This window comes from Bombyx mori, chromosome 5 (genome assembly GCF_030269925.1).
Source record: "Bombyx mori chromosome 5, ASM3026992v2".
Lineage (NCBI taxonomy): Eukaryota > Metazoa > Arthropoda > Insecta > Lepidoptera > Bombycidae > Bombyx > Bombyx mori.
Window position 1 is genome coordinate 13,122,686 of NC_085111.1, and position 27,212 is coordinate 13,149,897.

Sequence of the window (27,212 nt, forward strand, 5' to 3'; positions counted from 1 at the left end):
CCCCTTCATTCTTACTACAAATTGTATTTTCGTAAGCAATATTCATTAACTATATTTAATACTATTTTGCTAAAATAAGTACTTTGTAGTAATTTTTCGAATCACAAACTCATTCTAATTTTGAAGTTGTCTCTTTTGACAATATACCTACCTACATGCCTAATTAGTTAGCAATTTAGCTACATTTTATATGAATATCACCATAAATCAAGAAATAATTTGAATAATTATAAACAAATGGATCAAGAACAAAACAAATTTTCTTTACTATCCAAAGTGTTAAAATTTGGTATTTTTGAACATATTTATGCAAAAAGTAATCCTTGTTCCGAAGCGAATTCACCAAGAAAAGTATCACAAAGTCCACCGATTGATAAATGTGCCGGAGGAGACGCACCGCCTCAAAGGAAATGCACTTGCAGTGTATCTGAGGATGCAAAAAGTACCGCAGGAAATCGAGGTAAAACAGGAGCGGGAGTAACTGGATCTAGGACAGGACACGCTAGCGAGAAAGATTCTGATAACCTACCTAGTGGAGCGGTTAGTCCTGGTCTACTTCGGCACATTCATAATGCAGCCAGATACAGACTACCGCAGTGTTTCGAAGGAGCATGCGTTTCCGTTAATCAAAACTCGAACACCAATTGGGTGTTGGGTCACTCACTATCGTTCAGCTCGGTTTCGCCTGGTGGCTATAAAGTGCTATTGTCATACATCGACAAAAGCAAACCTTCAGCCCTTCCGTATTTTGTGATGGAAGCAGCTCCTGGAGGTCAGATGAGCTGTGAAGTGCGTGTGGGGCCCACACAGGGCACACGTGCTACAGTTGTGGCTCAAATAGCGAATGCAGAGTTGTACAGCTTCGAAAGCATCTTAGATGGCTACTTCAATAATTTTACGACATCAATCATTGCTGTTAATCGGGACTTTATTGCTCTTCATTATTTACAAGTAAGTGAAATTGTGCAATAAAAAATGCAATAATAAAAAATAACATGAACTGTAATAATTGATTTGTATGAATGTTACTTTTGTGCTAATAATACCTTAAATGCGAACGTGTCCTTAACACAGGCAGTCACTGAGCAAATATCCCTGGGGGCTGAGGTGGTAGCGCGGGGCCATTCAGCCGAGCTGAGCTCCGTGTCGGCTGCTGGTCGGTGGTTTAGTGAGAGCCATTCTGTCAGTGCTACTCTCGGCAACAGAGGTCTAGATCTGTGTTACGCAAGAGCCATTAAGCCTTACCTAACAGTTGCTGCGATGTTAGAAGTAAGACGCTAGACTTTACGTGAATGTATCACTACTTTCTTCAGAAGTACAGAAAATCTTTTTTTTTTTATTGCCCTCGTGGGCAGAAGAGCATCGGCTAACCTGATGATTAGTGGTTATCGACGCCTACGTCAGCAATGTCAGGGGCAGAGCCAAGCCGCTGCCTATCGTTAAGTACTCTACACAAACCTCGTTTGAAGAAGGAGATGTCATAGCGCTGGGGAAACACCCTAGAGGGAAGTTCATGGTCGTGGAATAAAAGATATCTGGAAACGCACTAGTTCTAGGTAGTATGGATTAACTCTACTCCGGTGGCAGGCGGTGCGATGGTAAAAACGAAATGATGGCATCATCTCAAATAATAGCTCAGAACAGTCCCCATGGAACATACACTAGAAAATACAGAGAGAACCGAAGTCCCTCCGTAGACCTACAGGTTCCAAATGATCCGTGTTCTGTCTACTTCCCTATTATATTTTTCTGCAATTGTTGTCATCTTCTTTACATTATTATTTTACACTAGCGGAAACATTAAATTGTATTATTATAGCTGAGTCCCGCGATGTTACCCGCGGTTATTGTCGTACCGCGGGTGAAGCTAGTCTAAAAAGTAGCCTAAAGTAGCCTAGTAGCCTAAGTTACTCCTTATATCATCAGCTACCTGTCAGTGAAAGTCCCGTCAAAATCGGTCCAGCCGTTCCAGAGATTAGCTTGAACAAACAGACAGACAGACAAACAAAAATTGTAAAAAATGTTATTTTGGTGTATGTACCGTATATATATTCATATGCATGTCGTAAAAAGCGGTTAATTCAATATTACAAACAGACACTCCAATTTTATTTATATGTATAGATTGCGTAGCTGAACCTAATTTTGCAGTTCAATCATACAGTCGAGTGTATTTTCAACTAGGTCGGATTTGCAATTCGACGTGCAGTAGCTACTTTGGCCTACGAATGGCGAGCAGAAGAATGGACAGTTCGAGGTTCTGCTGATACCGACGGACTAGTCGGAGCCACATTGCAGAGAGCGCTCGGAGGCAAGAAAGCTCAGCTTGCTTGCGCTATTTCAGCACTCTTGAATCATCCTAATGATAAATTTCGGCTCGGCTTTGGTGTTACGGCCGCAATTATTTGATAAAATTCATTACAAAAAAAAATCAGCATGATTATATAGCAAATCTCGATGAATTTTTGATATTTTTTAAAGTAATTTTAGTCTATTTTAGTCTATTGTAGCATTTACCATTAATTATTACTATTTTAGTCAACTTTTAATTTGTACTCTTATTGATGGATACAGTTACTTTACAATTGTTGTTGTGCATAATAAATGTTATTAATATACGACATCAGCTACGACTATTGTTGAATTTAATAAATGGATTTTTACCTGGTTGATTGAAGTGTTGAGTTGAGATTTACCCTCACGGGGTTTCTGATAGCTATAACAGCGACACGGTAAAGGCTCACAAAATATTCAAAACTAAAGGCCCTTAAGGTTCACAGATACCAGCAAGTAACATTAAGTATTCATTTTCAATATAACGATAATGTAGGCGTGTATTATCCGCCGTCGGATACATCAGTGGCGTGCAGGCTCACGGACGTGGGGCGGGCGCCTGCGCGACTTCTGGGCGGGGACTGTAACGCCGCCTTCAATAAACATAACACACTTTACGACGCAACCCGAGCCCTATACAGTTATCAAAAGGTAGATTTTACTCTTATAGACGAGAGGCTATAAGGGTGTGGGCGTGTGGAGAGCACTCACTGCAGTGTGCATTCTGTAGAGCGTGTCGGACGATGGCCGCGCGCGGTGACACGTGCTCCCGGCAGTAATGGTGATGGAGCGGCTGGCGGACTTCGTCAGCAAGTCGCTGGAGGGTGGCGAAGTGCCAGCGCCACCATCCGAGCCTGGCGATTCTGAAGACGCCGACGATGTCGAAGTTGATATCACAGACCTTGAAGACAAACCGCCCCCAGCGAAAAGACCTCGGAATTGGCTTCTGTCGCCGGTTCCTGTGCAGTCTTATAAGAGGGAAAGTAACGACGACGATGATGATCATAAGCACGGTATGAAATGTTTAAGTTAACGGTTGTAAATTATGAATTGTTTTAAACTTTCGCGACTATCTAAATTTCACCCACCATTGAACGGGTTCTCACCACGATTTTCACAATTAATAAGTTTCCAATATTTCGGCGTTTGCAAGTGCTATGATCAAGAGGTAAATAGGCACACGGGTGGTAATTACTTACAAAAGCTCTGTTAAAAGAAGTCTTATACACTAAAATTCAACTAGAAACCTGTTTTCATCAAAATATTTCATTTTGCTAAGATGAATGAATCATCATCAAATTTATTAACGCATTTTCGTTTTATGCTATGAGACTATACTTAGTTAAGTTTTTTAATGGCAAAAGATTAACAAATTAACAAACGAATTCACCCGCCTAGCGTTGAAGATTAGCGGCACGTGATTTGTAGTTTTTTTTTCTTACCTAAGCTGATAGCCTTGAGAGGCCATTTCAGCGTAACCTTAGTTAGTAGCTTAGAGAAGATCCGGCGAGAAACTCAGTGGGCTGTGTCTGTGGGTTAATTCGCTCGTCGAGCCCTTCGTCGCAAGCGACGGGTTCGACGAGGACGGTGACCGGTGCTTGTGGTACCTAAAAGCACCGTTAATGGATCGGGAGGATCCGTAATGACATGTTTTGGGCGACGTCGATGATATATGTAGTACTCGCTTTGAGACGTATGGTCGATGTTTCAATTGTGGGCCAAAAGTTAGCCTACAATACAAAACGGAATACACAACTGTTTCGCGCAAGGAATAGGCAAAGGGGTGTTATCACATGTATGCACCATTGAAACATGCTCTGCTACAAGTGCTTAAAATACGTAATAAGGGTTAGATATTACTGGTAGTAGGACCTCTTGTGAGTCCGCGCGGGTAGGTACCACCACCCTGCCTATTTCGGCCGTGAAGCAGTAATGCGTTTCGGTTTGAAGGGTGGGGCAGCCGTTGTAACTATACTTGAGACCTTAGAACTTATATCTCAAGGTGGGTGGCGCATTTACGTCGTAGATGTCTATGGGCTCCAGTAACCACTTAACACCAGGTGGGCTGTGAGCTCGTCCACCCAACTAAGCAATAAAAAAAAAAGAAAGATATTTGGATGCTAGGTATAGCAACAACAAGGGGTAGTCCTATAGCAGTAGCTTGTCTAGTACCAGATTGTCATCAACGGGTACCAACTATAAAAATTCCGTTCTCTTTCTTTAATTAATTTAATTTACGGAGTAGTAGCTTTTTGTTTGGTTTGTAAGGTTGTTTGTTTTACGTAGCCGTAATGCAATATGATTAAGAATTCGACTTCACGTTTCAAGGTGGATGCCGTCGCATTCACGCATACCTATGGTTAATACAGTTTCGTGGTAGAAATAGATAGGGTGGTTGTACACTTACCCGCGCGGGCTCACAAGACGCCCTATCACTAGTAATAAAATGTTAGTCGTGTCAAGTTCGGTGAAGACATTCGCGTGGGTTCTGTAACCACTTAATGCCCAGTTGGACGTGAACTTGTTTCCTCGTTAATGCTTAAAAAAGGAAAGTAGTGTATACCGGGCTTTTCAGTTACCGTTTTCGGTGGTGGTTGGTGCTTTCGGGTGTTTGAATTTTTTAATACAAAATTATGAAGATATATTATTATAGGTTTGCTTATTTTTCTCATTACAATACTTAACTGCCATTTTGAGTGATCATTTATGCCATTTCCAAAATAGAACATCGGGAACATAGACCTATATAGTAGGGACACGACGTATTGTTCTATACGTACAATTGCTTATATAAACAGCACCCATTTTGAAGGCACATACATAAACATATATCTATCTCGTTCTTACTCAGCACTTTAACTCGCAGGAAAATAATATAACAGTATTTCAGTGCGTACATAAAATGAAACATGAATATACGTAAATATCTCCATCTCCGTCTAATGAGGCCGAAAATCCGCCATGTTTAGCGCGCCAAATGTCATTGTCACGTCAGTTCGGCCGTCTGTTTTGGGTTGTACATTATTTATTGACTTTGATATCGATTTAATATGATTGATTATATAAAATTTCATAATTTATCATGCTTAAAACATACAAAAATAATAATTAAAACGTATTTTATAGGATCTCAAGAAAGTCGATGTCCTAAAACTATTATCTATATGTATTTAAATTCATTATGGAGCCCTCATCCGAAAAATCAATTTTTCGGTCGAAATCTATTGATCATGACACTAATCATAAATACCACTTTAAAATATGTCATCAAAACATATTTAGACATTCTGTTTAGATATTTCGGGAAAAAGGCTACCGACAAAATCTCTTCGGAACTATTTAAATAAAATAGTTTTATTCCGCAGTGAGTAAAACACTATTGTAAATTTGTTAAATATTTAATAATTAAGTGATTTTAGAGAAGAAGTCACAAGGAATGACGTTTGTAATTAATGAATAAATGTTCTGTAGGTGTTTTTTTTTTCACGCGGTCCCTTGATAAGTTTAAAATTTGAATCACTCTCAAGCGAAAGTGATTCAAATGGTGCGGCGCTCCTTCCTTGGGGTGCGCTGCGGTAGTATGTTACGGACTTTAGAGTCAGCAAAACAATTAAAATAGATTGTAATAGTCTAAGAAAAACACGTACTCAAAATACGATAACATTTAGCATGCTAGAAAAGGGCTGATGGCTTTGAACTACGCCATATCTTTATGTTTTGCGACAAACGACAACTTTATAAAATCAGTGTAGCAACTTTTAAAAATCATCATATCGCTTACTTGGCAAATTCGAAGGACGAACTTGTCTTAGATTTCACCCATCTAAATCATATCATATTTGCACATAACAATATACCTACTTACTTCCCATTAAAGTATAAATTCTACAAATAAATAATACTCAACAATATTTAAAATAAAATGAGCCAAGAACGTTTATCGATAAAACCTGATAACATTGAAATCTTTTGTACAACACTAAAGCCGCCATGTTTTGTGGCCAGATGACGTCACAGTGGCACGAAATTTTGGTTGACGTTTCATTTCCATAGGTTTCCTACTTCATTGATCGGGAATCAAGACCTCAGAAAACCTATGAAATCGCTGCTTTTTGAAAGCGCGGTTTTTATTATACTTGAAAATGATTTACATTGCGGAATAAATAGGCATCGTTTGAGCGAGTATGAAGGATTACGTATTGTTTCTAACTACAAGTAAGGTTAAATGATTTTGTCAAGTAAATATGAGATTTTGTTGTATCATGGCGACGATATATTGCCGAGAAGGGGCTGATTCTCGAAGCATTTCGTTATAATTATTCGATTTCCATAGACATATTCACCACAGACGTCTACAGCTATTGATGCGATGGATTTCGAAAAGTCTCGATGTCATTTGCAATAAAGTGTCCGTATATTAGCGTTACCATACCATATTATTAGCCGATTTTGATGGATTTTTTTATTTATTGAAATCTAGTGCTTCTCATGCGGTCCCATTTAAATTTTACCAAGATCTGACCGGTAGTTTTTAAGTTATCCCTAATAATGCATATTTAATTGACAGCGACAACATTGAAAAACTCATTTTATTTATTGAATACGGTTTTTTTTTGTTAAAATTTTGTTTTAAGGGTTTTGTTCTGACATTTGATCTGAGTTCAGCCATTATGTTATTGTTTCGATTATTTTGTTAGCTGTTGAGGGCAAATGAGTCAGTCATGATTTGAAGTAAACAAACATCAAACTAGTAAAATAAGTTTAAATCTCTCTTTAATTATTCAGTAATATACCTAATACAATAGTGGCGTAAAGTAATCGTGGGTTCAAAGACTGAACCTACCTCTGGTACAAATTAGTAAGTAATATTATCTATACTAATATTATAAAGAGGAAGATTTGTTTGTTTGTTTGTTTCGAATAGGCTCCGAAACTACTGGACCGATTTGAAAAATTATTTTTCCATTAGAAGCCGACATTGTCCCTGATGAACATAGGCTACTTTTTTTATTTTTTTTTTTATTTTTTTTGGTTTCATGTGTGTTTTAATGTTTCCGAAGCGAAGCGAGGGCGGGTCGCTAGTGGGATTATAAAATTGAAAAACAAAAATGATCAAGCTGTCCCAACTATTGTTTTTTAATTGTTTTTTAAAATATGAAAAGTAGCTGTCACCCATCATCCTGCCGTGAAGGAATTGTGCGTTCCAGTTTGAACGTTTGGACAGTCATTATGCAGTAAGTTTTCGACCTCATGTCTCAAGGAAGGCGGCAATAAAAATGTTAACAAAAAATAACTTGTTTCATCACTCATTGGACTTCTAATGAGGAAAGGGGTAGTTAACTTAGCCCTTTTAGTGCTGAGCTTATTTTCATATATTTTCCAGAAAGTTCTTGGATTTTTGGGAAAAACCTTTAATATAATATATAAAATTTTAATTTTTCTTAAATACAAAAATCAATGCCAATTTCACAGAAAACTAATTTTAAATTGCTATTTATAAATGTTATTGTTATTCAAAACATTATACAAATATACATGCGTGCGCTAAGACACGTCCGTACATACAGGTCGATACCTAATACCAGTAATGACAGTGCGCAAATAGTCGATATTCCGAGGCTCCGCACTTTATAGGCATTAATAGAGAGTCGATCTATCGACTATTCGCGCTCAAAGGGTTAAATCGAGCGTTGCTATTAAACACATTCAGGAGGGGTACTATTTTATTTAAAGGACATAAAAGAAATCCACGAATGACATCCATGATGAAGGAATAAAAATATCTAATAAAAATAAATAAATATAATGACATATTTTTTTTTTTTTTTTTATTCGAAATTTATGAGGCGTCTCGTGATTCTACCAAACCTTTTACCACATAATTTTTAGTTTACTTTTCCTGCCTATGGCTATTAGCTTCGAGGAGTTATGCTAGCTGTACTAAACGTGTAGGCGATCTCACGCGGCACAGCCTTGAAGATTTTTTTTAGCATGTACAGTCAAACCTGGATAAGCGAGAGTTCAAGGGAGCACAATCTCATTCTCGCTTATAGAGGTTTCTCACTAACCCGAGTTTCTCGCTAATGCTCCCTCTGAATTTCGATTCGCGATTTTCCGCATTCAAATGCATTCACTATTTTAAGTTTATGACTTAATGACAGTAATTTAATTTTCCGTTTTGACATGATGCAGAACAGAACTTTCCTTCGCAATTGATCAACGATAAACTGAGTAAGTCCGATAAATAGGACGGTACACAGGCACATGTGTCCATTCGAAAATAATGCGATAAAATAACAACGTTATTTAGTTCCACGAAATAGAATAGGTTCAATATTCACGAGAAAACAATACAAAAACAAGTTCCACGAAAGTTAAAAATGAGTCATAAAATAGCAGATGTTAAATTTGTAATTTGTTTTGTCATTTGTTCCTCCTAAATAATATAAATAAATAAATAAAGCTCGGCTGTCGCTTATAGAGGTATAGATAGGTAGCAGTCTCACTTACGGAGGCCCATGAGGAAAAAACGACTCTCTCTTACAGAGGTTTCTGTTTCTCGCTAATAGAGGTTTTGGGAGCTTAAAATGACGGGTCCTTGCTATTACTCTCACTTATAGAGTTTTCTTACTTATCCAGTTCTCACTTATCCAGGTTTGACTGTATTAATATGAGGCCGTTATTGCAAAAAAAAAACAGATTTCATATCTTCATGATGTGTGGGCTTCCGTAGTCTCAAATGAATTTAACTGCAACCCTACCCTTCAAACTGGAATGTGTATCTATTCTAATTTGTAGAAAGATAATATCTTCTTTATGCGTGAAAAATAAATTAACTTTTATACAGAGTGATTTTTTAGTTATAAATATTTTTGTCCTAGTCCATGCACGAGTATCTTATTAAATTAATTAGCATTTAATTAACTTTTAGTATTTTTAATATCAAGAAATGTCTTCTTCTAATAATAATGATGGGTTGTAAAAATAGATTCCCTACTTTTTATGTGATCTGTATTGATTTTTTTTATTGCTTACGGTGGACGAGCTCACGGTCCATCCGGTGTTAAGTGGTTACCGGAGCCCATAGACATCTACAACGTAAATGCCGACATCCACCTTGAGATATGAGTTCTATGGTGTCAGTATAATACAACGGCTGCCTCACCCTTCAAACCGAAACGCATTACTGCTTCACGGCAGAAATAGGTAGAGTGTGCGGACTCACAAGACGTCCTACCACCAGTAATATATGTATGTCATGTATTATATTTTATACATGATTAGGGTGTAATTATAAGGGTCTTGGGAGATTATTTCAGAGATATGGGAATTAATATTTCTTACTACCGAAAACCTGATGTTTTTTTGTTTCACTTTTAATTTTTATAATTTTTAATGTTGAAAATTTTTGGTTACCTACCTCTTCTGAATGGATCACTTTTTCAAATATATTATAAGTAAAACGTTAAATTGTCATCATTTTTATTTCTCATAATAGGAAGAACTTCAAGGTACTAAAATAAAAAAATGGAAACTTCTTCTTGATAAAAAAATTAAAACTTCTTCTTGAACTTGTTCTTGATGAGGTTGATACGAAAGTAGGCATTTAGGACAGCAGTGCATTTTAGCCACGTGGTCCGAATAGGGTGGCCGAATATTATAGCAGAGATTAGAGTTTTGCCGTGAAATAAAAAAAAATTGTAATAGACAACCAGACACCAATAACGAAGACACAAAAGGTCATAAGTGGGTAATCGTGTTTTAGTGGACGCTGTATGATTTAATTATACAGACTAGTGGTCCCCCGGTAGTCGAAATTCGACTATAATTAATTGAAAATATAAGTTTATACACTATTACGATTCTATTGTCAAAGACTTCTATAGGTAATTACAGATTTCGCCAAGACTACACTTAAGACAAATACTCGTATTAATAAAGACAAACAATGTTGAATCTATTCTCAATTTGACCACAGACTATTAGCATTAAGAAAAGTTTGACTATAAACCTTCGATCAACAGTTACTATTGTTGATCGAAGCTATAAACAAATGGTATGCATGTGTGTGTGTCAAATACATTGTAGTGTGTGTAATGTTTTTTTTTGATTGATTTAATGTATTTTTTATGCATAATTTAAAAAAAATATTTACATTCTGCACTCCTTCTCTATATTCTCTATAAGTGTGGGAAATTTCATACTCCTCCGTCCGCGCAATTTTCGTAAAAAGGGGTACAAAGTTTTTGCTTCACGTATTAATATTTAGTCGTTATCACAAGGACACGGAGTACTCTATTTCTTCTCTATCATTCTAAGTCCACGTCTATCATTTTACGGTTAGCTCCATCGTTTAATTTAGCTCTGAATGATGTCACACATACGCGTTTGGAAAATTTGCGCGGCAATTTTGAAAAATTGGCCTCACCGGTTCCCGGTGAATATAATATAACCAAGAATAATTTATTGTAATTTGCTATTAACGTTCGGAAATGTACAGTCTAACAAGCGACATGATAATAAATGAACAAGTAATACAAATTGATCAAATAAATCACTAAGCGTTTGTAAGTACAACGGCAATCCCCGTGCATATTTCTGCAATTAATCACAGTTCTCAGATCGTTAGGTGTTTAAGGAGTTCGGATGTCCCCAGGGCGAAAGGGGAGAGCGGGTGTGGCAGAGCGCCGCCCACGTTGGATAATCTCTCCATTTACATAATTGCCGTATAAAAAGGAAAGCTTCCCAATTTGCTAAATTGCTTCAAACGACACTTAAATTCAATACTACTCGCTCGAGCCCGACGCTTGAGACTCATGATTTTGCACGATGATTCGAATCGTTTTTAAGTCCCGATTGCATTCATAGTTATTTATTTTGAAGTCGTCGTGGCCTAAAGGATAAGACGTCCGGTGCATTCGTATTGAGCGATGCAACGGTATTCGAATCCCGCAGGCGGGTACCAATTTTTCTAATGAAATACGTACTTAACAAATGTTCACGATTGACTTCCACGGTGAAGGAATAACATCGTGTAATAAAAATTTAACCCGCAAAATTATAATTTGCGTAATTACTGGTGGTAGGACCTCTTGTGAGTCCGAACGGGTAGATACCACCGCCCCGTCTATTTCTGCCGTGAAGCAGTAATGCGTTTCGGTTTGAAGGGTGGGGTAGCCGTTGTGACAATACTGAGACCTTAGAACTATATCTCAAGGTGTGTGGCGCATTTACGTTGTAGATGTCTATGGGCTCCAGTAACCACTTAACACCAGGTGGGCTGTGAGCTCGTCCACACATCTAAGCAATAAAAAAAAATAAAAAATCTAACATATCACGAAATAATTACTTTGAAATGAAACGTTGTGTCTACCTCGCACAAATGGTAAGTTAATGTCCAATACGATCTAACCTAATAAAATTAACCTCCTGACCCTTATTTGAACCCACGATTTTTCCTCACGGGATTACGCAAGGTTCCCCTGTTTTGATTGAACACATGGAGCCTTGAGTACGTTACATGTTCTGGCTATCAATATCGAACGGTTTTTTTTGCGTAGGTAGTTGAGATATTTTTTTGATGTTACATTCATCGCAAAAAATTAGGCTTGCGTCAGTAACGCTGGTGTATGAGCTAAACATTATCTCTGTGCTATTCTGGTCTTTCCTATTTATGCATTTATTTTTGTTAGCGTGGATGATGAACGTGGTCACCGGATTCCTTAAATACCAGAGCCTGTCCATTTTGAAGCACTAGGTTGAGGTCTCAATTGCATATAACGGCTATGTCGCGGCTCAGATCAATTGCCTTCAATGCAGAAATAGAAATAGATGGTACGTGGTGATGGTAGACTTACAACATGTCGTACCAACATTAGTGAAGATAATCGGCGAAAAAAAAAAGCCGAAATTGGATTGTTAAATCAAATGAGGGAGTCCAGGATTCATTAGCAAAATCAAAGCTTAAATGACTAGTGGTAGAACGTTTTATTAGCCCACACGGGTAGTTAAACATGCTGTCTATTACTGCCGCCAAGGAGAGGGCGAGTCAGGTCATCAGGAGCCCAAATAGACTATTGTGGTAAGGCCCTAAGGCCTAATTATGGCATGTAAAACTAGACATATTATTTTGACAGATTAGTTAAAACAAAATTTGTTTTATTCAGATATAACTGACAAGTCTTCGAACGGTAACGGTAACAACAGCGGTAAACAGCGTCGGTCCCGAACGAATTTCACTTTGGAACAACTAGGCGAACTGGAGAGACTGTTTGATGAGACGCACTACCCTGACGCCTTCATGAGGGAGGAGCTCAGTCAAAGACTCGGCCTCAGTGAGGCGAGGGTTCAGGTAAATTACATTCACAAATGGAGATATTATCAAAACCATTTTAAATATAAGTTTTCAAGTTTGCACGCAATGTAAATTGAGAATGAGAAGATGGGGAGTCAACGGCCTCGAAGTAGCGCAGCGAGCGTCTTGTACTTCGCTTTACGTTGCGGTTTAACTAAATATTAACTTTAATAAACTAAGCTAGCTTTGTTAATACGCTTTTATTAGCTTCAGACGTACCTATGTATATTAGTATGTAACGGAATCTTTGAACATGATTTTGACCCCCTTCAAAACGCCGGATTAACTTGAAATCTAGTATACTTATTAAGGAGACCGATGACAATTCAATATTAAAAAAAATTGAAAAAAAAGAATAGAAAAAATTCAACTAAAAATGAAACATAAATAATAGTTGAGTCAACTATTATCAAAGCCGGCAATCTGACTTTTGGACAATTATTGGTAAATCAGAAAAACGAATTATTGACTTTGTATTCCATTGGCAGTCACAAAACTCTTCGGAACGACATCTTAGATAAATAACAGGTTAACTATTAACCTTTATTTAATGCAGGTTTTGAACCGTATTCTTTGAAGGAGACGATTATATTCAAATCAATCTGTATTGACATATCAATAACATTTTTTTGTCCAAATGCACAGATTGCCACCTTTGATAATAGACGACTCAGTTTAAAAAAATACAAAATACGCTTTTATAGAAAATCCAACTAAAAAATCGAAAATAAATTTTAATTAAAAATAGTGTAAGAAAAAATGATTTTATTGTAAAAAAGCGTGGGATGCTTTTCAGGATATTATCAAAATAACCCTTCTACTCATATCTGTTCATAAAATATTTATAACTACTGAAACCATGCAACCCACGCTTTTTTTTTACAATAAAATCATTTTTTCTTACACTATTTATAATTCAAATTTATTAAAATTTGTATTTTGTTGGTTTTTTTAAACTATTATTTATTTTCAGTTAATGGTAGGGTAGTTAGCACTTTGACGTTTCGGCTTCGGACAAGGTCTCTTTACACTTCTTTTAACTGTCTATTGAGATAATTTACGAGGTATACGATCAAAATATAACGAGTAATTGATTTTTGTTACAGTTTAGAAAATACTCATTAACTCCACGCGCTGTCATAGTGTCCAATAAAGGCACAAACAGCGGTGCGTACTGAGCTTTTAAGATTTAATGATTTTAGGGAAAAAATCCTTCGTTTCGAATGAAAGTTTAACAAACCGGGACCCATTCATTACTAATGCACGTAATTAGCTGTGAGTGTCCAACAAGTGAGCGTTTATAGGCTATATATTGCGATTAGGGCACGATCGGCGTTAAGTGTTGTGCAAAAATAGGGGACGTTAATGTTAGAATTAAAGAGAAAAGCCTTGACCGGACCGACGTGCATCTTAACTAGTGTCAATATTAGGATTTATCACAGACTCTTAAACAAGAATTCATTTTGTTGTTTACTTCTGTATAACAAAATAGTTGATTCAGATAAAACATTTTCGTGTGTGAGCCTCGAGAGTACCTTACGTGTTTGAAACAATTTTATTAATATGTATTATTATGTCATAGGTATAATTATATAGTGCTATTAATGATAGTATACCGTTTTATTAATATTAATACAATATGATACAGAATTTTATATTGTAAAACATTAGATATTTGTAGTTGACTTAAAACTGGGCTCGGAGGTATTTTAACTAAAACTACATCATAAGCTTCCCAGTCTTTTACTATAAATGTATAAAATTGGAAGAGACAAACAGATTATTATTTTAGGTAATCTGCATATTAGTTATAGCGGATATTGTGAACCCTCATTGGTAGGTATCGTCATCTTGTCAATTTCTGGAGTAAGATATTAATAATTCGTTCATAATTGAAGAGAGTATTGGACAATATTACATTTCAACACTAGATGGCATGCACACTGTACATATATCTAATCGTTATAATATGTTCGAGTAACGATTTCATAACAATCATTAAAACATAGCAGACGCAGTTAATACTGAAATTTAAGAACTGATAATCATATTGTGAGATCAAAGTTCACAATTGACAACACAATCAAACGTAAAAATTGTTCTCAAGAATAATCAACAGTAATGGAAACGTTATAGGTTATCAACAAAAGCCACGTTCGGTTGTTGTTTAGTTGTACACTACACTCTTATGTAATCAAAGCTAATGAATTCGTCCCGGCTTCGGCATCGGTCGTTAGTCGGGTTGTAGCAAATAAAGTGCCTACGCTACTAATTAGTTATGTAGTTTTTAAACGGTGGCGCACGGCATGCCAGTTTTCCGATTATATTCGCATGTAAATTCAATAATCTCATTTATATTTTAGTGGACGAGCTAACACTAAGCCTAAATGTTTACTGATTTGAAGACGAAATCTCAACTGTTTTGTAAAACGACTTCGAAACGGCTGTCAAACCATTCAAAACTGCAACTCATGACAACTTTGCTTGAGAATTACCCATGATTATAGTACCCACTCAGTTCTGTGAGACATCAGTTTTAGCACAAAAAAAGTGCTTTAATATCATAATTTTCTAATTGTAGTTCTAAATTTTCTAGTTCAGTCTTGCAATGTAATTGTTAATTTAAAACTCGACATAAGTTATGCAGCAGTCGCTCTGAGGATTAAGTAAATGCGATTAGTAGCGTACTCTGTATCCAATAGTTTACTATCACAGTGTAGTGTAGTAACTACACGATTTAAACGAAAAGCTGTCTACTGTTACTACGCTTAATTTTCCATTCTTGTGTGATGAATCAATTCAAAACCGGAGTTTATAGTTTATGTTGCGCTTCATTCTCGTGAAGTTGAATAATATAGTTTTCCCGAAAGCGTCTTACATACTTGTCATTGTTTTACTTCTTCAGTGTAAAAAAGGTTTAGGTTAGGTACCACAGATAATTTTAACCACGATTTTACAATAATTAGAAAGAAAAAATATACTGTGTTCGGTAAATTCTAAGATGACCTTATTTTAAGACCATAGTAATTTGATTTAATAATTTCATTAAATACAGGTACTCTGAGAAGTCGTTAATAGAATTAATAGAATAATAACCTGTTCAAGTATTTACTGATAATAATTAAAACCCCATTTGTTACAATAACGAATTACTTACCCATTAATTACTAATTAATACTAACTGGTAATTATGAATACACAACATTAAAATACATTCATACATCAATAAGTCAATCACCTTACCTATAGGTACTAATTTATGATTAAAAAAATGAGTTGGAAAACCATCCCCGAAATGTTTTGCGTAATTTTATGATGGATTTGTATGATCTAAAACTAGTTTTTTGCAAATAAATTACACAAGGGAAAGTTATGCAATAATTTCATTAATAACGATTAATAAATATTAGCATACATACATAGGTACACGTTTAGTTCTGCAATGTGCAATCAGTAGCACGCGCGGTTGTCGCTAATACGGTTACCCTTATTTGTCTGTTTGGAATCCTAACTACATATAAATAAGTACGGTACAGACATTCAAATAATACAAACGGCTGCAGTACGTGTCAGGCGGTGTAATGAGATTATTCGCTGTAGACAGAAGATTACACAACCCTATTTATGTAATTAATAAAACACATTTGTATTGATTTCAAGGGCTGCTATTTTGTTTGGTGGCTAGTTTTGGCATATTAAATTTTGTGGTGTAGGTATTAGGTTTTTTTTTAAAGTCAACGTTATTTTACGATTTTATACCCATAATAATAATAGTACAAAAATGAATTTAAAATTGATAAACTCGTCTCATGCAATACATGATTAGAACCAATTGAAAATCTAAAAAATATTGGGTACGTTTCAAAATCATCAACCTAAAATACAGAAGACAAATTTGTTTGCAGGTTTGGTTTCAAAATCGTCGAGCAAAATGTCGGAAGCATGAAAGTCAAATGCATAAAGGTAATTTTTAAGTATATTAATTACAATATATTACATCGGTATTATGTGTAGGTATAATTAAACAAAAAGTACAACAGAGTAGGAGCTTTAATTGAATTGAAATGCGTGTACATATTTGTACAAATATTAGGTTAAAATTAGTAAACTTTTTTTTGCTAGCAACAATTGGTATAAAAGATATACAATTTAATTACCTAGTATGTATATTTAGTATGATCACTTAAAAGAATCTTTTTTTTTCATGGATTGCTTTTATTTTTATAATATTACTAGCTGACCCGGCAAACGTTGTGTTGCCTTAAATAAGATTTCTAGGGAAATTCTAGTCTAATATATAAAATTCTCACAAACCTCATTCAACCACATAATATAGTAAGCGGCACGTAAGTTGGCAAGGTTTTGGTGTAGTGGGGGTAATGTCGCGCATAGTGTACATTGCAACAAAAAAATGGTCACTTTTATTGCCCGCATATATGTTAATTTTATTTTATTAAATTTTTTATTTGCCATAATTTATTTTTAAGCCTGTGTGTTTAGAAGAAAGTTAAAGAAAAGAGAGGAATTCGTGAAGTGTATTAGGTGTTATAAATAAAATACAATTAAAAGTTAAAAATTTTATTTAAAAAAATATACTTAATATTAAAAATTATGTGTCGCCGTCGTCACTATCATTTTCTAATAGTGCTACCCCTTGGATTAAATTTATGGTAGCACCTGAGCTGGTGGAAGGAGTTGGCTCCCTCGACCTCGTCCTCATCGTCGACATAACGAAGAGTCGCTGTCGTCACTGGCGTAAATAATAAAACGCTCAGTGACTGAATCGACTATAATTATGGTCATTGGTATTTGGTCCTGCCATTGCAAGCAAATTTAAAACAATAACACTCGTAACAAAAACTAAATTTAAAACAGTAATAACAACTCGTAACAAAAACTCAATATAAACAAAGGGTTCCTACAACTTTAGTAGGCGCATGTGTAACCAGGAGCGAACGGAACGTGGACGCGGTGCGGGAGGGGAGGGTCGACTGACTTACCAATCGCGCGCTCGGAACGGTGCTACGTCTTTCCCCGCGTCCCGCTTGACAACCAAAGAGACCCAAAAAACGACTTCTGCGCATCTAGCGACTCTTGCCAAGTTACGTGCCGGGGACTATACCTCATTATAACCAAGAAAAAAAATAAAAAATGTTTGGGGTGGACAGCCCTTATCACTTAGGGGTATGAAATATAGATAGTAGCCGATTCTCAGACCTACTGAACATACTATTGATACACAAATAAAACCAAAAAAACATGGCTGGCAAGCTACGATTGATACACAAATAAAACCAAAGAAACATGGCTGAAAAATGTATAGTGAGTAAGACAGGAGACCGGCTTCGTCCTCATCCCTACTACGTGATGTTTGCTGGATGAGAGGCGACACCTGGCGGGGATAACTGATCGATTGAATTTAAAAAAAAATCATAATTAAAGGAACTTGAAATTATAAACTCTGAATAAGAATTTATCGTACTACAATTATAATATTTGATTGCCATCTTGCAACCTTATTGCGGATCTGTGGATAGAATAAAAAAAATAAAAATCGGGATGGAAAAATAGGGGTTGATCGTATAAGAGTGAAAATTGAGAGTAATATATATTTTTTTTATTTTAAGTCATGACAAAATAAAAAATAAAATCTTGCCAAAAAATTTAAAATTTATAATTAACAAATAAAAAATAGGGGTTGATCGTAGAGGGGTGAAAATTTCAGAGTAATATGATTTTTTTTATTCTAAGTCATGACAAAATAAAAACAAAATTCTTGCAAAAAAATTTCGTTTTTAATTAGCAAATAAAAAATAAGGGTTGATCGTAGAAGGGTGAAAATTGAGGATTGTATGTATTTTTGTATGTTGTATCATAAAAAAATAGAAATTAAAAATTTTGTCTAAAAAATAAAAAATAAAAATTTGGGGTGGACTACCCCTAACATTTAGGGGGATGAAAAATAGATGTTGGCCGATTCTCATAGATACCAGATAAGCACAAAAAATTTCATCAAAATCGGTCAAGCCGTTTCGGAGGAGTATGGCAACGAAAACTGTGACACGAGAATTTTATATATTAGATTTTGACAAAATTATAATTTTTATTTTATTTTAGTAATTTATTATTCTTGTACATTAGTTTCTTACAAGAAAAATTCATAATTACACTGACAATGCGAATATCATACATATTTAACTTTACACCATATACCTAGGTACTATATATTTAGTACCACCCGATTTCGTAAAAGGTATTTATTGTTCGTACATTAGCTTGAAACGATAAATTGCAAATGATTCTGGCAAACTACGCTGCCGCCGTTTTGGCTGGCACCGATGTGTTTTCACAATGAATCCACTCATGTGGAAATTGCACCGCATCATTATTTAGTACACGGAGCCACAGATTGAATTCTACAGTAATATAAGTTTGTGCGACTGAACAGCATTATGTATTCTCCATGACTCCGTCTAATTCGATTACGGCTCCCGACGGCGCCGGTCCGACTCTAACAGTTTTTTAATTCGACCATAACTCACGCGAATGAATAATTAAAATGGCGAGTCGAGGCGGGAATCCGCGCAAATTCTGTAAAAAAACTCCTCGGGAGATTCTGATGCGGACGCAGGGCGATAAATTTAGGAAATCGTACAACTCACTTAGCGATAGACTGACTTATACCTGGCTCTATTCAATATTTAATACTCCAGACTCGACTAGAAGATAATTATATATATTGATAAATCTCTATCTACATACTTAGTTTTCATTTGTAGTAAACTATTTCAAATAAATTTCAAGATAAATATTCTTCAAGATCTAAAACCAGTCAAATAAACGAAGGTTGTTATTTGATAATGGTATGGTGAATTACGACTATATCCGGCTACCACATCTTAATCATCGATAGGTAATTGATACCAATCAGCCACTCTGCGTGATGCTAGGGACTTTTTCATTCTTAAAACTAATACGCAGTCGAGGTGCAAAGCTGCGTGCTAACAAATCTAGAACAATAAAACCAAGCTGTTTCAACGTTATACAATTTTTTAAATAAAATTACAATATTCTAAATTGTAATTTTTTCTGCCCTTGTTGTCTTTCTTTTGTTTTTTTAATTTTTTATTATTATTAATAGTATTGTTAAATCTCTATTAATATATTAATGTAATGCATGCTGTGATTGCCTATAATTAGAGTTGCAGTTATCAATTGCTCTATACATGTCAATGTTATTTTATGTCTTACTGTAAACCCTGTCGGTAATCCTTAAATAAATAAATAAATAAATGACAATAGCATTCTTGTTTTGTGTGTCAATTAAGATTTCACGGGGAACATTTTACGCGTCTTACATGCTAGGAAATCGTTCTAATAACGCGCTGTCCCAGCTCGTCAAGCCACAAAGACAAACGAAAGATGACCGCGGCTTATCCACGGCGATCGCACTATCTTCTGATTAGAAGACGGTAGCACTGAACAACCGCTAAACAGAGCGTAAAACGGAAAAAGGCCGCCCGACGGAATCGAATAAAATGATTCCCCGTGGGAGCCATTCGGACGCAATCCCGCCGTCCCCTGCTAAATGTCTTATTAACTTATGTGCTGCCACTCGCCCCGCAGCCACCCTCGACTAACACGAGTATAATCATGTAAAGTGAAATGAAACGGTTATTTGTTATGTTATGCCTCTTTAACCCGCCGCCGAAATATTCAATGTCGTTATCGATACGCTCTGTTATTTTTCGAGAGCTAACGTTATTGCGTAATCGTTGTTTTTATTTTACATTATTGGGATAATGTATTTAGAAATATTCGTATTAAAATTATCATTAAATAAAAAATGTTACCTTAGAAAGACATCGTCTGAAGCGTTACAATGTAATTCGTCACGAGTTCATGATGATGTCATTATGTGACTAATGGATGTGAAGTTATTGTATGGTCTGTGTTTAGCTGATCATCTGATTCGGTCATATAAACATATTGAAATTGATTTTAGCTTGGATCGGCTGTGTTTTGTAAAGTTTACACGGTAAATTCGAAAATACGAACAACTGTACGATAGCAACCATTATAAAATTCTCATTCAAAAAAGTACAGATGAATTAATAACGGGCGTGCTTTATGAAGTATTAAATCATGAAAAAGGGAGACTGTGTCTTCATAAAATTAAAATTCATATTTAACGAAGACGTGCAGGTATCACAGTGAGCGCAGCGTCGACGTGAAAACAATCACAGCGGTCGTAAAATTTTAAGAAAAAAAAAACACTCCAGCTCTTAATTGTACCCCTGTTCATAAAATTGTAAAGTTATTCGTGCACAACGAGGGTGGCGATATTTTATTGCGCCGAAACCGCTGTAAAGATGTTCAGAACACTTTAAAATGAACGAAAAAGAGAGGAGGTCCACCCCGCGCCGACTTACCTTCTAATTCGATTAAAATAAACAACTCAGAGTTAATCAAATAAATGCATGGCGGCCGCAGGGGCGAGGGGCGAGGGGCTGCTGGACGCGTATTTGTATATTTATGTCAGCACTTCTCGAAAGTAATTCGGTGTCAAATATGGAAATAACTCATACGAGCGAGGAGCATTCATTTTGATAATGTCGACGGCGACCGGAGAGTGTCTGATTTACAGCGAGCTTCGCGTAACGTTCCCGCCCTCGGTTGAAGATTCTCCTTGTTTTACGCCCAACGAAGGATCTGTATACGATATTATATAGAATAATTCTTTCTTTGCTATAAACATGATTTGTTTTCTTGTTACGAAACGCCTTTTGTTGAAATAAAATCGTATTACTTGAGAGAGTCGTAAAAATTTCGAAAGAATTAGAACAAAAGGCAAAAAACATTTATTAAAAGAGCGCGCGGATGTAGGTATAATCGGAAAGTGTTAGTTAAAGTATAATAATTAAATTAATGAATCTTTCAGACGAGAGACTCGTTCACCTTAAGTCGGGCAGATCCACGTTAATTTATTAATTGCCTGGTTCGCCCGACGGGCGGGCTATAAACAACAGATCTCACTTAATTTACGAGCAAATTATGCTTTACTTAAATATCAATTTAATTAAGTGAATTTTGGGAAAAGATCTCGGCGGATTTGCGCCGCGCTCTGTGTGACGGGTACGGCTCATTTGTCTCTGCCAATACGACGGATCGATGAGCGTGATTTGACGGTAAAAAAAACAAATCTATGACGTTTTTATTTCGGTTCATTTTAAGGTGTTTATTTTCTAAGGGTCTGATTATAATATGATTAATATGACGGAGTAGTGAGTGAAAGTATAATTTGGAATATAGTAGTGAGTGAAAGTATAATTTGGAATTAATAATCTGACGAAATTTATTTAAGAACACTTTTTTACAACAGGGCTCCTAATTAGCGGTGGTGGTACTCCTTTGGAGCCGTGTCGTGTGGCACCTTACGTATCTGTGCCAAGATTATCAGCCGTAGCTCGTCCGCCCCCACCGCCACCTTCGCTACCACCTTTGGCACCACATCCTCCGCCTTCTGCGGCTTTTGCGCCATTTGACTCGGCGTTACTCTCGGCTGCAGCTCACCAGGTGAGTTTTAATAAGGACTACTTTCAAATTAAAAAAAAAATTGCTGATTTTAGAGGTTTATGTCATCCAAAATATTTATTTTTATTTTAGATTAACGTAACATTTTTGTAAATTATGATGTACAACAAGGAATATTCTATCCATACATGATGTAATCGTATCTATTGAACGTATTGAACGAATGAAATGAATTGAAAATTGAAACTAATATGGTAGGCAGCGGCTTGGCTCTGCCCCTGGCATTGCTTAAAGTCCATGGGCGACGTCAACCACTCACCATCAGGTGGGCCATATGTTCGTCTGCCTGCGAGGGCAATAAAAAAAAAAGACATTAATAAGATTTTTGTCGACTTTGATTTGTTCAAACATTATAAATTTATTAAAATATCAATAATCAATAATCGGGAGCAGTACGCAAGCGCAGCAGCTGCGGCAGCCGCGGCTCTGTGTCCTCCGTACGCGAGTCTGGCGGCGCTGGCTGCGCGGTGCCGGTCCTCCTCCATAGCAGACCTGCGGCTTAAAGCTCGAAGACACGCAGCGGCGCTCGCAGCCGCTAGTGCGCCCTCGCCGCCTCAAGTCGCGCCCGCTCCTGTCTCGACCCCTACAGATACATAACCCAGCTAACCATTAAATACAAAATTACTTTTATGTTTGATTTAAGGCTTCGTCAAACAGAACGCGTACTTAGCGCGCAACAGAACGCTAAACTGACGGCGCGCGATGACGCCGAGATGTGTTGTACTACTATGGTAATATACTGTCAAACAGAGCACTAGCGCTATAAGCGCAACGCTCTGTAAATTTTATTTTAGCCTCCGAGTGAATATGTATTAAAATACTGGATAATGTCCGAAAACATTATAGAATTAGTTAGAAAATACCCATACTTATACAATGCCACATCTGAATCACTCGACATCTTTTAAATTTTCACGCTGCTAATGCGAATGTTACGTTGCGTCAAGGAGCGTTGTGCTCATCTAGTCAATTGGTGTGACATGAAAAGAGCGCGACGTTAAGACGCAGCGCTAAGTACGCGTTCTGTTTGGCGAAGCTTTTAATTGTAGCTATAATAAATTAAAGGTGGCCGTAAAAATTTTTAAAATTGAAACTCACGTATTTATTTTAAACATATTTCAAGGAAATTAATATTTATATTGGATGTAAGAGAACTGCGTGAAAACTAAGACCGGTGGTAGTACTAGTAAATCTGGTTTGATAAAGTTATAAAATCGCAATCGGATAATTACAAAAATTTTGTGCCCTGCACGCAATCTAACAAGGTCGGCATACGTTATTTCCTTTTCGCGGTTGTCTGAGTTGTCTTACACCCTGTATGGATATGTAGACTATATTAGGTCTTTACCTAAGAAATTGCCGTTTAGTATACAGATATTTATTTATATATGTTTTTTATATAAATTAAAATATGTATCCATGTCAGCGCAGTGCCCTTGAAGAAGTCAGGTGTACAGTAAGCCAACAAACTCTTCAAAGAGATTTTGTACTGCCTCTCAGTTTTGATTTTTATCTCCGAAAAAAAAATTATTTTTTCCTTTTCGAAAACTTGTCCAAACTTTGGAAACAGTCGGCGCAAAGTCTGCTGAATACGGTATGACGCAAAATTTCGAAATCTAGCTCTTGTAGCTTAGAGAGCGTCTGTTGTGCCGTATGAGGTTCAACGTTATCGCCTAGGAGCAGCGGGGATGACCATAATTGTGTCCAGTTCTTCATAGTAGACATCCGCAGTAATTTTGATGCCATTCGGTAAGAAACTGTGATTAATTATATTGGCACTAGACAGCTAAGCAGTCTTTTTAGGAGTATTTCTGGTCTTTTTGGTTCGGGCATTACCTAGGTGTTGAATCAGGGTCTAACGAAAGTGGTGACCGCTTGCGATTATCAAAAAGAATCCTTTTATTAGCTATTTGCTGGCAGCCTAAGAGGCGGCTCTGCTACCGCGACGGAGCTCATATTCTATAATTAACGTGCATTTTTATTGTGTCCCTACTGATGAAAAAGATGCAAATGCAGTGAAAATAAAACACTAAACAAAAAATAAATGACTGAATTTTAAAATAAAATTAATGTGAAATTGAACATTTATTACCAGTTTTAGACAAAATTACGTTTTAAAGAGTCAGTATTGTAAAACGGCAACTTCATAAGTAAAGACCTATTATTATTACATACCATATTATTATAATTATAAAGTTGGTATAGTGATTGGCCCCTAAACAACATTCAAGGTATCATTGGTAGTTTTTGAAATCAAAATCAATAGTTTAGTATTGGCTATGAGCAGACCACCGATTCTAATCTAACCGCTATATTGTCTAATAAAATCTTGAAAAATGAAAATCGTAGTGATTGATGGTCTTTAAAATTGGTATGTAAATAAAAGATGAGGTCCTATTGAATATCTATGAAAAAAATCGATTAAATGCAATATGAAACATATGACCAAAGTATGAATGCGGACTGTGAATAATTTGTAAATTATCAAACTGTGATAAGTGTACGAGTATCAGTAGAAGAATTGATCTCATCATTATTTATTGTAGCTTTAAGGTATGTTATGATTAAATTAAAATAAACAAAAATTAAATTCCAATAATTGATGTCCTTAAAGTTTTCTCAATCCATAGTTGCCAAACATGACTATGTACCTACATTAATGATTAAATAATTTTGTAATTAAGAAATGTATAAAATCGCATTGCATTTGCATTAAAATACATTTAAGATTCTCAAACAATCAGATAATTTAAAAGTACTTTAGTTTCCAATGTATGACATAATTTACTAAGCATTAAAATATTTCAGATTTTTTATCTTCATTAAAATAAAATGTACATAAACAAACGTGTAAGTATAGGAAAATAATTTTAAGAATTTTAAGAATACCTATTAAAACTTTGTTCATAGTTACTGTGTATTTAATAAAATTGTACTAGAAAGTTTCGGAAGAGTTTTTACTGGGTCATGAGTGATGGCACTGAGTTGTGCCATAGTCAGGCTACAATGCCTGTAATTCAATTTTTTTCCTACCTATTCTAGTAAACTCGAGGGGTCATACTAGATTCAACGGGCGATTCTCTCTACCAGTTGTGCTATAAAATTATTGTTTATAAATATATATAATTGTGTATAAATATTAAAGCGCTTTCATAAGCGGATTATAATTTTTTATTAGCAAGCGATTAATGTAGCAGTACAGAGATGTGACCCACGACCACGATAAGACAAATCAATTGAAATCAAAGTCGTGGACGCACCCACGAAATAATAATGCATATTGTCTATACATATGATACATAATGCTGATAATAGTTTCTAAAATGAATTATGATTTAAAGCATAATTTTAAGCGATACTACATAAAAGTTCAATAATTCTGACCGAATTCCGAATTATCGAATCGTATACAATGTATCCACAAATAAGAACGTGTCTGTATTGGATTATTACAACAATTTGATATCACAAGTCACGGTTATACTTGATTTCATAAATGAAAATACTTTAGGTAAATTGTTGTTATAAAGTAACACATCACAATGATCGAGAATAGTCGGGGTTGGGACCCCTATAAATCAGGGTTGAAATACGGGGAAAGTGGAGGTCGAAACAAGTGATATTGTTTCTACGTTTGTACTTTGATTGATGACAGCCCTGAGCTACAGACTAATGCTACGGTATCTTTTACTGTGGTTTTGATTTACAAATTATAGCCGCGTTGCTCTAATTGATTTTTCTAGTTCAACCAACAGTCATTGATATACAATTCGTGTTTCATAATTTATTAGTACGTCTGCCTTGTCAATAGATAAATCTCGGTAACCGCACTCGTCGAACTCGATAAAGAGGTCGACGTGCAACCTAACCCATGCATCAGCCCGCTGAGTTTCTCGCCGGATCTTCTCATCGGGTCGCGATTCCGATCCGGTAGTAGATACATTCGCGAAGCAATTGCTCTTGAGTTGTTAGGTCTCCTTCGGAGGCGCCCGGGCATCTGTTAGCAAATCCCACCCCTCCTGGCTGAGCCTTTACTCGCCCACCTGTCCTGGTGAAACTGTACTGTACTGAACTGCCACCAGTAATCTTTCAATCATAAAAAAAATATATATAAATCTTTTAAAGCGTTTATATACGTTTAACACAATAATATTCGCAATCGGTGAAGTTTCGTGGACGACTCCGCGTCGCCTCGTCGGGTTCTGCAATGTTTGTCGAAGCTGTTAAAAAGCGCCCGCCCTCGGATTGGGGCGCCCAATTAGGGCGGCGACGCTGCTGATTGGCCGTAATCGAGTTAGTATCGGCACAAACAGCCTCGCGTCCCCGTGCAAGTCTCAGCAAACAACATACGTGTATACACTGACACACTCGAATGCAGTTTACTAGCGGCTTCATATAAATAATATGGTTATTTAACGGCGAAATTTTGTTGCTGATGTCCATGAGCGACAGTTACCATTTACCTTCAAGTAGGGCGCATGTTCATCTGCCTACAGAGACCTCAAAAATAGAAGTATCTGAAGTAATATTTATTACTAAACCAACACTCACCCGTCAAAATATCCTGTCTAACTTTCCTCTTTATTTCTAAGACTAAAGATAGCAATTTCACAAGAATGAGACAATATTTCGCAGGTTCGTTCAATTATCCTAATCAAATCTACGCGAAAAGTTTTTATTTGCCTACCTTTCTGGCAATAGCGTTGAGGGGTTATTCTGTTTTCACTATAGTGAGCTATACCTACCTAGCTCATGAGGCTAAGCCTGAGAACGTTTTCTAACCCTAACAAGAGCAAAAACAAAAACACGCGGTGGTAAAATACCTTAATAAGAGAAAAGCACAACCGTATACTTCGACTTTTTTCAATTGTTAAAAACAAATTTTCAATTAAACCAATTTTATGAACCATTTGTCGCTCGTTATTGTAAA

The 27,212-nt window shown here is 36.1% G+C and overlaps 1 protein-coding gene across 2 annotated transcripts; it reads left to right on the forward strand.

Annotated features, from left to right (window-relative positions):
• The first annotated feature begins 116 nt into the window (after positions 1 to 116).
• Positions 117 to 25,227, forward strand: LOC101736104 (short stature homeobox protein 2). Of its 2 annotated transcripts, XM_038010901.2 has the most exons (7): positions 117 to 951; positions 1,075 to 1,269; positions 2,185 to 3,347; positions 12,501 to 12,685; positions 16,594 to 16,651; positions 22,071 to 22,264; positions 22,676 to 25,227. In XM_038010901.2, exons 3-7 carry the CDS (start codon positions 3,113 to 3,115, stop codon positions 22,877 to 22,879), a joined length of 876 nt encoding a protein of 291 aa, XP_037866829.1. In that variant the 5' UTR covers positions 117 to 951; positions 1,075 to 1,269; positions 2,185 to 3,112; the 3' UTR covers positions 22,880 to 25,227. The 2 variants fall into 2 exon arrangements, with proteins under 2 accessions (XP_037866829.1, XP_004930082.2); XM_004930025.4 differs by lacking the exons at positions 12,501 to 12,685; positions 16,594 to 16,651; positions 22,071 to 22,264; positions 22,676 to 25,227 and having other exon boundaries at positions 2,185 to 2,677.
• The last annotated feature ends 1,985 nt before the right edge of the window (positions 25,228 to 27,212 follow it).

Bases quoted from the DNA above. Each gene is read 5' to 3' on its own strand.
- LOC101736104 (XM_004930025.4), top strand. From the start codon at position 238: ATGGATCAAGAACAAAACAAATTTTCTTTACTATCCAAAGTGTTAAAA. The intron at 952-1,074 runs GTAAGTGAAATT...TCCTTAACACAG, and splicing joins TTGCTCTTCATTATTTACAA to GCAGTCACTGAGCAAATATC. The intron at 1,270-2,184 runs GTAAGACGCTAG...ATTTTCAACTAG, and splicing joins CAGTTGCTGCGATGTTAGAA to GTCGGATTTGCAATTCGACG.